Source organism: Talpa europaea (assembly GCF_964194135.1).
Source record: "Talpa europaea genome assembly, chromosome: 8".
Classification (NCBI taxonomy): Eukaryota; Metazoa; Chordata; class Mammalia; order Eulipotyphla; family Talpidae; genus Talpa; species Talpa europaea.
In genome coordinates this window covers 92,012,024-92,028,001 of record NC_140075.1, presented here as the reverse complement: position 1 = coordinate 92,028,001, position 15,978 = coordinate 92,012,024, and the positions used below count along the sequence as shown (strand labels likewise).

General features: G+C 37.2%; 1 protein-coding gene across 1 annotated transcript in view; it reads right to left on the bottom strand.

The window, feature by feature from the left end:
- Nucleotides 1-15,978, bottom strand: part of SYNE2 (spectrin repeat containing nuclear envelope protein 2) — a gene marked incomplete at both ends in the record, with an annotated part of 255,875 nt that overhangs the window by 198,204 nt on the left and 41,693 nt on the right. The window contains 8 exons of the mRNA XM_084241092.1: nucleotides 270-443; nucleotides 1,569-1,718; nucleotides 2,880-3,044; nucleotides 3,478-3,665; nucleotides 3,928-4,006; nucleotides 5,320-5,482; nucleotides 6,879-6,991; nucleotides 8,428-8,592. Coding sequence (XP_084097218.1) covers nucleotides 270-443; nucleotides 1,569-1,718; nucleotides 2,880-3,044; nucleotides 3,478-3,665; nucleotides 3,928-4,006; nucleotides 5,320-5,482; nucleotides 6,879-6,991; nucleotides 8,428-8,592 — 1,197 coding nt within the window. The remainder of the gene's footprint in view (nucleotides 1-269; nucleotides 444-1,568; nucleotides 1,719-2,879; nucleotides 3,045-3,477; nucleotides 3,666-3,927; nucleotides 4,007-5,319; nucleotides 5,483-6,878; nucleotides 6,992-8,427; nucleotides 8,593-15,978) is intronic.

Sequence of the window (15,978 nt, the reverse complement as noted above, 5' to 3'; positions counted from 1 at the left end):
TACAGGAGACTATGTTAATCTTCATTGTACAGCTAGGAAATTAGTTCAAGAACTTAGTCTCATAAGATATTAGTAGTAGTCTTCTGCCTTCTGTCTTCAAGCAAAATCACTGTAAATGATCCAGAAATGTCAATCTTTGCTATTTTTTAAAATTCCAATAAAGAAAATTCAAACAAGTAGGTTTATTTCTATGTACTTTAGAACTTTTTATCTTAATACTTAAGTCAACAACCAAGAAAGCTGATCTTGTAATACTTTTATAGTGATACCTGCAAAGATTCTTCCACTGAAGGATTCACATCTTCTTGATTTCTCAGAAGATCTAAAGCAGACTTGGTTTCTGCCTCCCAAGTTTCCACTTGTCCAATGAGTTTTTCAACCTCTTCAGACACTTTTACTTGCTCTGTGACTTCTTCCTTTTCTTTTTCATGTTCTTCCCCAGCCTACAAACATTTAAAATTACCACTAAGAAAATGCCAACATTTACATTTTGAAATAATTGTCAATTTTAAGAAGTTATACCTCTCTTTTCCCTAAGAATACTAGTTTTCACTAAGAATACTAGTTCAGTAAATTTTAATGATTTAAGACCTAGTTTGGGGACAATGATAGTAAAATTTTGAGAGTATATATCACGTTAGAAATTAAAAGTTATTCAAAAGTTATATTTATCTTAATTATATTATTCCTATCAGATAGGAAAATTAAAGTTTAGAAAATTAGTATATTGACTCTTTAAACACTTTTTAAAAGCTTTCATACAATTTATTTAAATTCAGCTATTGGCAATAGCAGCTATGAAACATCTTCAAGAAGACCATTAAATTTTTAATACACTTATCTTTTACATTAATTAACCTTCAATATTCTATAGGTTGATATGATAGAGCTTTGCTTGGGAAACACATTCTTAAAGTTGTTTTAAATCAGTTAGCATTTTAAATGCCTCAGAAGAATAATCTACTCTAAAAGGAGACGGCACAGATTCATATCTTTCAAGATTTTCTCTGAGTAGATCTTGTCATGGTGGGAAAACACTGGCACTCCATCCTGGCAGGAGCCAAAGCCAGGTAACAATTGCTTTCTTAAGTTAAGCTGTATAAATTATCATTCTGAAGGAGGCCTGTTTTCCAAAACCGTAAGTATCATACCTTACACGTGTATGCTTCTTTTGTTCCTTTTCCACATTCATATCTATAATCTAAAGTCATCTTCCAAATTACTCAACAAAGCAACAAACAAAAATTATATGTTTCCCTCTTTACAGAAGGAAGCCAGACAGACCAGGGGCTAGCCAGTTGCTAGAGAATTTCTGGGAACTAATCAGATTTAGTCTGAAGACTTCCACTTCCACAGTCAGAAGTCATGACTGTTCCCATGTTTGTGGAACACTCCTGTGAGTGGGATACAGGACTTTTAACTACTTCATGAAGGTGACCACTTAAGCATTTTCCTGGAAAATTATCTAATTATTCATCTGATTCAACAGTATGGTGTTCTAAAAGAAAAATAGTACAGTTAAGCTATTTATATATGCAGAAAAAATACATAAAGTATAACTATTTTACCTTTATATTTTGATTGTGATTTTCAGGACATTCTGTTGACATATGCACTGAAAAATCAACATCTGGCTTTTCTTCTTTAGATTGTTGGATATTTCCAGAATTGTCAAGAATGGGTTGATGCTGTTTTTTTATAAGTGGCAGATTCATTTCCTATAAATAATTTTATGAAACTTAATGATCTTTTTTATGCTAAGGTATATTATTATACACAATGTTATTATAAACAATACATGAATAATGAATTCAATAGTTTTTGAATTTATCAATGAATGACAATGTTATAAACTATGAGGATTTTCCATAAAATGCCTAAGAATAAGAAATCAAATAACTGAAGTTTAAATTATTTCCTAAAAATTTACTTTTATGAGACACTATGCTAAACAAACTTCAGTGTCTATTCTCAAAGAGCTTGCGATACAGTAGGCAAGAATACTCATGCTATTCTTCAATGGTAAACCAATTTTTTTAAAGATTATTTATGCATATAAGAACTGGGGTGTAGACCAGAGATGTGGAGTGGAGTGGAATGAGAGGGTTCACCAGAGAGAGTAGGGATCAGAACAGGCAGATCTACTGAAATATACTGCTGAAGGGAGCAGGTACTGTACCATCTGGGTTAGCTCCCAGGCCAGCAGGGGAATGGAACTCATGCTGCAGTGGCTGGGATAGCTTGATAGAGCTGTGACTTTAACCCCTGCACCACCAGGGAAACCCCAAAGGTAAACCAATTTTAACTAAAGAGCTGTACGATATATCCACACAGACATGTACAAGAATATTCCTAGCAGCATTATTAATAATAGCAAAAAAAAAAGTGGAAAGAAAGCAAATGTGTGGTACTGATTTAAATCACTCATGATTTAAATGACTTAAAAAATGTGGTATAAGCATATAATAGACTGCCAATCGAAAGGAAATACTGCTACAACATGGGTAGCTGAACATCATACTAAGTGAAAAAAGTCAGACAAAAAGACCACATATTACATGATTCCATTTGTGTGAGCTATCCAGAAATTATAAAGAGACAGAAAGTAAATTATAAAGAGACAGAAAAAGTAAATTATAAAGAGACAGAAAGTAGATTAGTGGTTGCCTTGCAATGGGGAGACTGAGAGAAAGCAGGGAGAGATGGCTGAAATGGGCCTGTTTCTTTAAGAAGTGATGATAATATTTTAAAATTGGCTATGGTAATGGCCACACAACTCTGAACATACTAAAAATCACTGAGTTATACAATTAAGTGATTGAGTGATACAGTACATGAATTATATCTCCAATAAATACTTTACCAAAAAAAGAACTTACAAGTTGAGTTTTGGTAATAAACTTTCTCCATCTTTTATTCAGTCTTCTGAGTTCTTTAGAAATAGATGATTCAACTTCCTCATTGCTGACTTGAATTAAGAAAGTCGCCATTTCATTTAAATTAATATGGTGTAGATTCCATTGGGATAGTGTCTCAAAGGGAACCTGCATAACATAAAAGTAATGTCACATTTAACGACGTAAGATTTGTCCTCTAGAAACTCGGGAAGGTTTTAAATCTCGTAATATTCACCCAAATGGAAAAATGAAATATTTTAAAACATGAATTTATTTTAAATGTGTCTATAAGCTATCCAGCACTCCACATCTCTTATTTCATTTTCTAGAACTTAGTAATATATATTCCAAAAGCTATAATGTTTCTGTAAATTATGCTTCCATAATGTCCTCTCCCTTCCTTCCCCCTCCCCCCCAACTTTATTAGGAAGACACTAAACTCTTTGCAAAACTTGAGAGGTTTTCCAATACTTTTGCTTACTCTTCCCTGCCTTCTCATTTTTGCATGAAAAATGAGGGTATCCAAACAAAATGGGGGCAGGGAGGGCAGGGGACAAAGTTGCCATTAGACTACAAATACCTCTTTAATCTGCTCCTTCTTTGTCTCCTCAAAACAAGCTTTTAGTAAACGGAGGTTTTCCATATAAGTAACCCAACACTGTAGAACTTTTTGTAGGGTGGACTTGATATCAAATATACTTTTTCTATATGTACAAAGATTATATTCCACTATGCCATATTGTTTACTAATATCCTGATATTCACCACCTATAATGTTAACAAAATAGTTATCTTAGAAAAGTTTATTAATAAAAGCACACTGTTAACTAAAATATATGCATATTTATTGACAGTGGAAAAGTAAATATGTACGCTGACAATATTAAAAGTGAATGCAAGATTTTTCCAGAGAAAACACACATGTAAAACTAATTTCTAAAACACTAGATGTGTAAAGAAAAAAAAAAACAGAAGAAATGATATTTATAAGTGTTGGTCATCCCATTAAAAAGTAACTGTATAACATTACCCAAATTCTTATGACTTTCATCACATTTTTGAAAAGAAGTTTCAAGTTGAGCTAGGACCTCTTTTTCTTCAATAAATTTCTGTGAGTAGGGGAGGAAAAAATTATATTAACAGTTTTTAATGTAAATGTGCCGAGAAATCTAAAGGCAAGATGAAGCTCTTGAGTGTCAACATTTCTTTCACTTTACTACTACAAATTTCAGTAGGAAAAAATGAGCAGCCCCTGAGGATAGCTAATCGAGGTCCAGAAGACATAACTACAATGAAAACATTACCTAGGTACAAGCCTGACAAAGGTTATCTTAATGTGACATGGTTTTGTAATGGTCTTTCTCTCTGGAGAAAAGGTAAGTTAAGTAATTACAGTAATTTCAAAATTTCCTCCTTTATGTATTTATTAATATTGCATAATTTGTAAGTTTCTTATTTCACATATTTTATTAACATAAATAATTTATATTAGATATACTAGTTATATTAGAAAAATACCACCCATCGCCACAAACTTTTGAGAAACTTCCATTAACCAAATTGTGTCCCATGCAATCAAATTCCGCTACAGAGAAATCACAGAAATAATTAAAGCTCATATTCACTGTGCAATTATATATATGCCTGTAGTATGATCATTTAAATGGAAAAAATCAAAGAGAACAAAAGAAATAAAAATATTCAAAATCTAGTCTAGTTTAGACTGATGCTTCCTGTTTAGGAAAGAACAGTGATTAAATCATAAATTGTAAATGAATTTCCCTTGTCATGTTTTTCAGCTTTTGCGTTGAATTTACAACCTCAAATTTTCTTTTTTAGCCCTGATTGCACAAAGAAGAAACAAAAAAAATGACAACAAGGTCTGACTGTAGAAATGACACTTGTAGGATGCTTTCACTTTATTTAGTGTACACGTTTGTATTTAAATCATTTGCAACATCTTTTCCTATAAATTGCAAGAACTAAAACTCCCAAAGTCTCAATACAAAAGGTGCTACTTTTCCCTTTCTTGAAATCAAAGAGACCAAGATTGAAATGTTCTAAATGAAATTTAATTTTTGAATGAAATCATGAATCTGAGAGGGAAAACATTAAATAAGATGTCAGATAAGAGCAATTAGGAATTTCTAATGGAAACAACATTGAAGCTTTATTGTGTAAATTATCTGGCTAACTTTTAATCTCCCATAGGGTGGTAAATAATGCTTTCTTTTTTACTCTTCCCTATGTCTGATTTATGACCTGTAATTCTTTTCTCCAGGCAATCCTTACACTAATGAAATCTACCAAGAAAACCATTTCAAAACCTGATAATGTAGAGGGAAACTGTACCAGTGAAAAATATGACTTGGCTCCCAGACATGGAGAACAGCTTCTCAAGACAGGAAATAAAGCAGCTTACATGCCAGTCTTCCAGCAGTAATTCCACAGATTCTTTGGTCCCATATTTGATGTTCCAAACACCCAATTTTGATTTCACTTCATCTAGCAAGCCAAGTACTGAGCACTTATAATAATGAAATTCTAAAAGTGGAATGAATTTTTTTCCTGAAATGTTGTTGATTCTGGAAAACAGTAAAGGTTTTAGATTTCAATTTAACATTATTGATCAAAAGTAAGCTATCAGTTTGGAATTTATTTTTTTTAAATATTGGAGCTGTAACTTTTTATTTTAAGCACAGAAGACTCAGATATCTCCTTATCTATTTTTTTTAAACAAAGTAAGACAAACATGGTTGAAAAGTTCTGTATAGCAATGCCACTATAATTTAAACATTTACATATTAAAAAAGCTTTCTCTAGTAAGGCTAACACCAGCTTACTATCATTCTAGTAAGCTGCTTATGAGTAATGACAAAAGACAATGTGGATAGCCATCAATTAAGTGATCTCTGTACTCGTGGTATTGTTATTAGAGGGGAGGAGCAACACAGCACAATGTCGTACACCATTTTCCTGCCCCTCCCCCCCCCACTGCATTTGCCTTGGACTACAAGTCCCAGTGTGCAATGCAGAGGAGATATTGGGAGCAGGCGGCAGAGCTGAGCACTCCCAATATAACATGCAAGGCAAGGTGGCCTGCTCTTCTCTTGCTTCTGGGACCTGACTTGCCCCAGGGACTAAGGGAAGAAGAACCGGAGCATATGTGTGGAGGAACAACATGTAGAGACATTTGAAAGAGGACCCTGGATGAGAGGTATGTGGGAAGGCTGAAAATGGCAGCCTTTATCTTGATTTGTACTTTAATTTTGCTTCTTTGGTCTCAGACTTACCTGGCCCCTTTGGCTCTTTCTTGTTTCTCCAAGAGAAAGTGCTTTAGATTTATAGCAAGCTTTTGGGCCTCAATGACTCTACTGCAGGCTGACCCTATTTGACTGGGTATTTGCCCACAAAGGGATGGGTAATTTGGAGAATTTTATTGGGAAACCCATATCAAGAATGCTCTTCTCTCTGTATATACACTAATTTTATTAAAGATCTTTCACACTAAGAGTCAGCTTTGCCTTTGTGCACAAGGATGGCCAGAATCCTTTAGATCATGCATCCCATTTGTCTGGGGTCCCTGGATACCCCTCAGTTGTGCATTATTTTAGAGTTTACAAAAGCCTCACGTACCTCCTCATGTTCACCCAATATCTTTGTGAGACAAAAACAGGGTGATTATCATTAACCTATATTTACCAGTGAGGAGACATGCTCAGAAAGACAGAGCAACTCAGTCAAAACCAAGATACAGAGCTCAGTTTCTGACTTTTTCTGTCACCATATCCTACCATCCAATGAAGAAGGAAGTGTGTCAGCATGTTTTTGTTATGTAACACATCAAAGTGCTGTCATCAAATTGCAAAGAAGAAAACTTGTCAGAAGTTATCTAGAAACCTACATATTGTAGTCTGTGTAGCAACAGGTTAGTGCTCAAACAAACAGTATCAACAGCGGTGAAATGGTCGTGATACCCACCGTCTCTTCATTTCCTCCAATTTGTTAGGTGGTACCAATGGCAAATGGTCTTCACCCGTATTTTCAAATTCCAAGAGAGCATTCAAATGATAATCAAATTTATCCATCAGATCCTGAAAAGAAATTTAGCTTGATGTTATTAAAAAAGAAAATGAGGGCCTCCCAGGTGGCACAGTAGGTTGAGCACAGCGCTAGGAAGATGTCCGCAGCCTCTGCAGTGCGGGTTCATTTCCCCACCGGCAGGGAAGAATCCCACATGGCGTGGCAGACCTCTTCTGTCTCGCCCACTGCTCCCCTCAGCAGTGTATTTCAGTAGATCTGCCTGTTCTGCTCCCCGTTCTGTCTCTGGTGAATTCTCTCACCCTCCTGTGCCTCTGGCCTGTACCCCAGCTCTTGTATAAATAAAAAAAAAAATCTTAAAAAAAGAAAAGAAAATGATAGGCCAAAAATTAAAGTGTTTGCGAAGACTTAATGCCTAACCTGACTGTGGCTTCAAGCCCCCTGCACTTTCAACCTCTGCCAGGAATGTAGCCCTAACTGGTCAGTATGGGATATTCTGGTCAGCACCAATGAGATCATCTTTTCAATCCCCCCAAAAGAAAATGAGAAAATCTGCACAAGACCTTTTCCATTCCCCAGAATGAGGTTACCTAGCCCTGAAATAATATCCTCTTCCATTACATGTCCTCTTCTTGCCTATGAAAAATCTTTCATTTTGTACAGTTTTGGGGAGCATTTTTCTACTAGCTACATGGGATACTGTCTAATTCCTAAATCATTTAATAAAGCCAATTGAGTCCTTAAAATTAACTTGGTTGGATTTTTGTTACTTAACAACATGAAGCAGATTTATTGACAAACATTGTCATTGAAGGCTTGTTAATCTTTTTCCTCTATTGCATAAACTTCATCTTTAAAAAAAAAAAAAATGAAGTCCCCTTTTTTCACCAAAGATTTTTAAAATATTTTCATTATAAATGGTTACACTGGAACATTTTACAGAAAGGCAGACAGCTGTCTCTAAGTATTAATTTCTAGTTTCTTATATATTGTCCATTCCTTTGGAGGCTTAAATGCTAGAAATCTCATATATCAAATTATTTCATGCGTTTTGGTAGCTATTCCAATTTCCCACATTTTAAACTAGCCTCCCTCCCCACTTGGTTTTTTTTGTTTGTTTGTTTTTACATTTTGAAAGGACAGGTTTATTGGGGAAAAAAGAAAAAGAGAGGCACCTGCAGTCACAGGTGGGCAGGAGAGCTGAGTTGTGCCAGTGCCTCCCCGCCTTTTTGACAGACTGTGCAGTTGCTTTAGAATTTACACGACTTTTGATTTTTATTATTTCAACCTTAAACTAATGCAGTGCTTATGAAGAATGAGAAGGTATCTTTCAGGTCTCAAAAATTCTCAGTAAATCATTCTAAACCATCCTTAAATACCCACTCTATTTTTCTTCCCTTCTTTCTAGGACAAAGTCTTCCTCAAATATAATCTCTAACGAATTATAGTCTTTAACAAATTTTCCCATGTTGTTTTGTTCTTTTCCAACCTTGAATAAAGTCATTTTCTCTTGTATGAGAGCCATGGCTTCAGAGTAATCCCCAGAAAGTGGTAAATCTTCATCCATAAGCTCCTCTACCTCCTGGAGCCAAGCTTCAATCTGATGGAGGGGTGAGGGCAAGGCTTGATGCAGCTTTTTCCTCCACATATTAATCTAAAAAAAAAAAAAAAGGAAGATGTTCCTCAATACTCTTCTCGCTTATTTCTTCATATACAGTAAGTTTAATTGTTTAAGGTTTATCTAATCCAGTTCTCTAGAAAATCTTTATTGGCAGGTAAACTTCCTACTTCTAAATATCACCTGACTACCAGCTGATTGAGAAGAGAATTAGTTTTAAAACTGTAGGAGAGGGTGTAAAGATAAAAGCAATTGTTTTGATAATCAGTTATGACACAGATATCAGAAATATTTAAAGCACCCCTGTAAGCAGATAGGTCACTGAATGACCATCATTTGAAATGTTGTAAGCTTTGAGTTCTCCGAAATCAGAACTGCAACTCACACACAGATACATATTTTCCTTACTATCCATAACCATACAGTAACATTAGATCTCTCTACCACTTCTCCTGAGTATCTGTCCTTCATTATAGCACCCCACAATCCAGGGAACCTCCTCCTTCCTTGGCCTTCCCACCACTCCCTATATGCACATGAGCCACACAGATGCCAACAACAGTCTGCATTGCTTCACCACAGGGATACCTTCTGAGAAATGCATCATTATATGATTTCATCATTGTGGGAAATCACAGACATACTTACACAAACGTAGAGTGTAACAGACTAGCCTACTACAGTCCTTAGCTAGATTAAGGACCACCGCCTTGCATGTGGTCTGTCATTGAACGAAGTACCATTATGCAGTATGTGACTGTACTTATTTCCCCCCCAAATTGACTACACCTTTATGTCTTTTATGTTTTCTCTTGCAGCCATTTCTACCTGGATTCCCCCCACACACAAACCCCTGCTAAGCATTGTCAAAACTCACACACGCACACATTCATTCATTTATTGAGCAAATATTTATGAATGACCTATAGCTCTAAGAGTTTGGTATAAAGACAGGCTTCTGGGGTGGAGAGGGGACAGTCATACACAAACCAGATACACACACAGAGCAATGTGGAGGGCCCTTAAATGTATGTTCTCAGGAATGAAAGAAAATAAAGCTATACTACCAGTTTACACAATTTAATAATACACAGGCACATGAATACTTTCCCCCAAAACAGATAATGCAAAAAGATACATATTAAACACATCATAATGGTGGTCTGAGGAGAAAGGCAAATGGAAGGGGCGTGAGGGCACAAAAGGAAACAAACGCAACTAAATGAGTGAATGAAAATAAGAATAGGGCCTTGCCCAGACCATGAATGGTGCCATCAATGGAAAAATAAATTCAGCACGACCCTCAGCTTCTGAGGGTCCACCAGATAAATAAAAACCATAGCTCTTGCCTGAACCTCCTAGAAGCAAAAGGTTACAACCAAGTGTGGTCAGCAATAAACCAGGGTCAGCCAGAGGAGTGTGGGGAGGACCCTGCAGGAACACCAACTCCTTACCGACAACCAGATATCTTAAACACCTTAAAAATCCAGCTCTAAACTGGTCCAACCACTATGGAGAGCTGTGTGAAGATTTCTGGACCTACTAAACATAGAGCTTCCATATGATCCAGCAATTCCACTCCTAGGTATTTACCCAAAGGACACAGAAACATCAATTCCAAAGAGTACCTGCACCCCTAAGTTTATAGCAGCACTATTTACAATAGCTAAGCTTTGGAAACAACCCAAATGCCCAAAAATAGATGATTGGATCAAGAAGATGTGGTACATATACACCATGGAATACTACTCAGCAATCAAAAAAGATAAACTCATGCAATTTGCAGCAACACGGATGGAGCTAGAAGGGATCATGCTCAGCGAAATAAGCCAGAAAGAAAAAGAAAAATACCGGATGGTCTCACTCATAGCAGGAATCTAGAAAACTTAAATAAGGGACCAGGAAAATGAAAAACTATAAGAAAGTGAAAATCAAAACCAACAAACAACTATGAACCAGAGACACTCTATGGGGGGTGGGGGGCGGGGAGGGGAGGGATTGGGGTCAAAATAAGGGGGTTGTAATTGTATGGGGAATATAAAAATAAAATTAAAAAAAAAATCCAGCTCTAGGACCACCTCCCTTCCTCATGATCCCATTGTGGCTTTTCATCTGAACTAAGCTGACTCTTCTCTGACTTTTTGTTTGTTTTCTTCCAAAATCGTCCCAAAGAAGATCAAGCACAAATCAAAATGTGTTTCATTCAAACAACTTCCTCTAATGAAAGTAAGTGCTTTAGAATGTATTTTCTCTTTCTACTGTAGTTCTACCAAATGAATTGTACTTTTCTTAGAGCTATATTGTTCTTAAGAATAGGCAAAGGGCCTCCCCGGTGGCGCAGCGGTTGAGCACTGGGTTGCGAAACTGCGCGCGGCCTCTGCGGCGCCGGTTCGATCCCCGGCTACTCCCCGGCCACCGGAGGAGGGTCCCACATGGCGTGCAGACCTCTCCTGCCGCCCGCTGCTCCCCTCAGCACTGTACTTCGGTTCTTCTGCCTGCTCTGCTCCCCGCTCTGGCTCTGGTGAATTCTCTCACCCTCCCGCGTTTCTGACTGTACCCAGTGCTTGTATAAACAAAACAAACAAACAAACCAGCAAACAAATAAATAAAGCATGCCTCTAAAAAAAAAAAAAAAAAAAAAAAAAAAGAATAGGCAAAATGCATATTCTATGGGTTATTTGATTCATCAACTTATTCAAAGACACTCATTGGGTGTCTACTACATGCAAGGCAAATATCAACCATGGAACCAAATATTCAAGTAGCAAGAAGCTAATGAGAGTAAGTTAGGCTTTTAGGCAGTCAAATGTAACTATTCATAAAAGAGAAGCATTAAATGTTAGTTTTTGCACTAGGTTTGGCTTTTCTTTCAGCTTTATGGAGGTATAGTTGACAAATAAGATAGTAAGCTATTTAAAGGGCATGTTATGGTGATTTTACATACACACATACTGTGAAAGGATTTCCACCAGCCAATTAATAAACACATTCCTCTCTTTACATGTTTATCTTTTTAAAAATATTTTGTTGAGAACATTGAAGTTCTACTCTCAGCAGTGAGGTAGCACAATGCTAACAACTACAGTCACCATGGTTTACATTACTTCCTCAGACCTCATTCTCCTCTACCACTGAAACTATGCCCCTTCACCAACCTCTCCCTACTCGTCAAACTCCCTTGCCTGTCAATCACTTTTCTAGTTTCTGAGTTTGGCTTTTTTTAGACTCCACGTTTAAGTGCTACTGTGAGGTATTTTTGTTTCACTTTGGTTGCTTTGCATGTTTCTCAAAATCTCATTAACTGGGCCTCCCCGGTGGCACAGTGGTTGAGCGCTGGGTTGCGAAGCTGCCCGCAGCCTCTACAGCGCAGGTTCGATCCCCGGCTGCTCCCCGGCCACCAGAGGAGGGTCCCACATGGCGCACAGACCTCTCCTGCCGCCCGCTGCTCCCCTCAGCAGTGAACTTCGGTCCTTCTGCCTGCTCTGCTTCCCGCTCTGGCTCTGGTGAATTCTCTCACCCTCCCACACTTCTGACTGTACCCAGTGCATGTATAAACAAACAAACAAATAAATGAATAAATAAAAAAAAAAACATGCCTCTATAAAAAAAAGAAGTTTAAAAAAAAAAATCTCATTAACTATGTGTCGTTAGGCCTCCAGTTGAAAAAAAGAAGGCAAACATTGTTTACATTATTACAATATTTTAAGATAAACAAGTTAGCATGTTCTCTTATGATTTCCTAATTATCTGTGCATTTGCCAAAATATAAATCAGAAAATTGATCAAAGATTGAATTAGAGAGGCTAAGAATGACACCTCTGGTTCAACTGTCTTAACAACTAAAAGAAAGCTATATATTTTTTATTGTTTCATACTTCTTTTTACCTAGTGGGGTAACATTTTTTTTTTTTCTTTTTAGTGAAACCCAACATGTGCTTTTTTGATTGGGGTCTGTGCTCAATGTCTATGCAGTAGTCAGAGAGGAAAGCTAGAAGGCAGTATCACCCTGGGCTCATATCTTTTCTCGCCTAGCATAGAAAACCAGTTTCACACTTTCACACTGTCAGACATTACATGAGAATTTGGCTGAATTTTTATATGAGACCTTGCCAGGTCAAAAATAAATCATGTGAAATTAATATTTTCTTATCTTCTTCACTCTTCTTTTGCCTCGCTCACTCTTAATTGATGGTAGAAGTTTATGTTTATCTTTACATCAAATGCACTTATACCTATTCTTATTGGAAAAAAGGAACATCATATTACTATTTCCTACAGCAAGCTTCATATAAAACCAGTTTACTATGATGCTTCAAGATAGCCATGCTCTGAAAGAATTGAACCAGAAACGTCTAGATAGTGTTAAGTTCTATAAACCTCGTGACTTTAAAATTAACATGTCTCATTTTGTCACACAAGAAAATGAGCTGCATTCTACCTAAGGAACAGATTTTCAAACTACCAACAATTTGCAGCACCTAATTTTACAAAATAGTTCTTTTTATGTTTTTTTTCCCTCGTTACTTGGGGTAATTTTTCCAAATCTTACTCAGCAAAATTAGGCCAGGTCTCTGTGGCCTGAAACAGCCTGAACTATAGAGACAATGTCTTCTTCCTCTCCTTGTAGTTTGGGGCTGACTTGTAACAACGCCACCCACCCTTCACAGAGCTCAGCTCCAGAGCTGTGATGGAAACACAGCTGAGAGTGCAGCGAGCATTGCCACCGGTGGGAGGATTCCTGCAGCCGCGCCAATGCTCCAGAATGAGGTGCTCGGAAAGGTGGTTCTTTTAAGTCCTTAAACTGCTACTTAACACATTTCCCGAATGTGTGGAAACAGGCTGCAGCTCATGGGCAAACTGCTCAGAGCCAGAGTACGCTAGACATGCAGTCCTGCTGCAAGTTGTAAATTCACAAAATATAATTTAATTTTCTATTTCAAATGAGCAGGTTCGATGACATGTAAGTCCTACCTCAATAAAGATGCTTTAAAAAGGAAAAAGGAAGACATTTGGAGATTAAAAAAAAAGACAGAAAACTAAGAATTTGCCACACAAAGACCAGCATTATAAGTTAAAGGAAACTTTTCAGGCTGAAGGGAAATGAGTTCAGGTGGAAAGTCAAATTACTAGAAAGGAATGAAGTGTATCAGAAATGGTAAAAATCTAAATAAGTATGAAAAACTATTTTTTCCTCTTAATTTCTTCAAAATAGATGACTATAGCAAAAATCATGTGATCTTGGGGACTTTAAAACACACATTTGTGTCATATATACACATATAACAAAACTATAGCATAAAAACAAGATAAATGAATCAATTTGATTATAAGACTTGTACATTACCAGAAGTTGTACAATAATCTCAAAGTTTTAGAGTATCTACTGTAACTCCACAAAAAATGTAATAGAAAGTGGTAGAGCCAAATATCAATAAATTAAAATGGAATTTTAAAAAATAGTGTAATTTAAAAGAGTGCAGAAAAAGAGAAAGAAAAACAAAGGAAATAAGTAACAAACAAAAATTAAAATGGTATACCTCAACTGAACCATATCAATAATTACATTAAACATCTTAACAGACCAAGTACTCTAAAAGTAGAAGTCAGAGAGGATAAGAAAGCAAGACGAGGGGGCCTCCCTGGTTGCACAAGAGGTTAAAATGCAGCACTATGAAGCTATCTGCAGCCACTACAGCATGAGTTCAATCCCCAATCAACACGGTGACCCACATGGTGCAGCAGACCTTTCCTGTCTCACCTGCTGCTCCCCTTAGCAGTATACTTCGGTCTATCTGCCTGTTCTGTTCTCCACTCTGTCTCTGGTGAATCCTCTCACCCATCCCCCTGCATCTCTGGCCTGTACTCCAGCTCTTGTTTACATACATAAATAAATCTTTAAAAAAAAAAACAAACAAAGCAAGACGAGGCATCCAAAGAACTGTGATGGAGAGTTACCTGTACTGGTGGAGGGAGTGTGGTAACATATATTTGAAGAAGTGTGAACCTGTACTCCTAAAATACATGTAGTGCTTCAAACCAATGTTACCTCAATTGAAATAAAGAAATCAAGACCCAATCATCTGTTGTCCAGAAGAGATGCACTTTCAATATAACATAAAGACCCAAATAGGTTAAAAGTAAAGAAGGAAAAAGCTGTGTTATACAAACAATCTGCATGAGAAGCCTGGAATGTTGCTATTAACATCAGGTCAAGAAGACACCAAAAACAACTTTTCACCTGAGAGAAAAAGAAGTTTTTCACAATGGCAAAAGTGTCAACTTAATAAGAAGACAGCAATCATGTTACAGTACATGAAGCAAAATTAAAGGGAGGACTCTAACAGACTTTAACACCCTATATCAGCAGTTGATAGAACAACTGGAAAAAAGTCAAGGACACCATCAACATCTTGTCTTAATTGATACTGATAGAATATTGCACCCTAAAACTACAGAATACATGTTCTTCTCAAGTACAAATGGCCTAGGGCCTCCCCGGTGGTGCAGCTGTTGAGCACTGGGCTGCGAAGCTCTGCAGCACCAGTTTGATCCCAGACCCCGGGGGAGGGTCCCACATGGCGCACAGACCTCTCCTGTGTCGCCCGCTGCTCCCCTCAGCAGTGTATTTCGTCAGTCTGCCTGTTCTGCTCTCCTCTCTGGCTCTGGTGAATTCTCTCACCCTCCCGTGCTTCTGACTGTACCCAGTGCTTGTATAAATAAATAAATAAATCTTTTTAAATAAATAAATAATGGGACCCTATTCTCACTTAAAAAAAAAAAAAAAAGTACAAATGGCCTATATGTCTTATATGTCAATATACACCATACCCTGGACCATCACACAAATCACAATGATTTTAAAACGACTGAAATCATATGGATATATTCAGACACACATGCATCCTTACACAGTCTAAGACTACCCCCCACGATCCTTGAGAGCCTCATTGGCAATGACACATGACAGTGGTCATTGTCTGCAGATCACTCAGAATGTGGATGATCTACTGTGGCAAACCAAGAATGGATGACAAATATAAAACTCTGGGCCTCCCTGGTGGCACAAGGGGTTAAGCACCACACTATGAAGCAATCCGCAGCCTCTGCAACATGAATTCGATCCCTAGCTGGTCAGGGAGCAACCCACATGGTGAAGCAGACCTCTCCTGTCTCGCCCGCTGCTCCCCTCAGCAGTGTATTTCAGTCAGTCTGCCTGTTCTGTTCCCTGCTCTGTCTCTGGTGAATCCTCTCACCCCCCTGCATCTCTGGCCTATACCCCAGCTCTTGTAAGCATAAATAAATCTTTTTTAAAAAATATAAAAACTCTGGATAAGCCTGCAATTTCTCTAAACAGAACGCTATACATTCCTATTTAAGCATCAACCACTACCCTTATAAGACCATGGGAAAAACACAGGTATA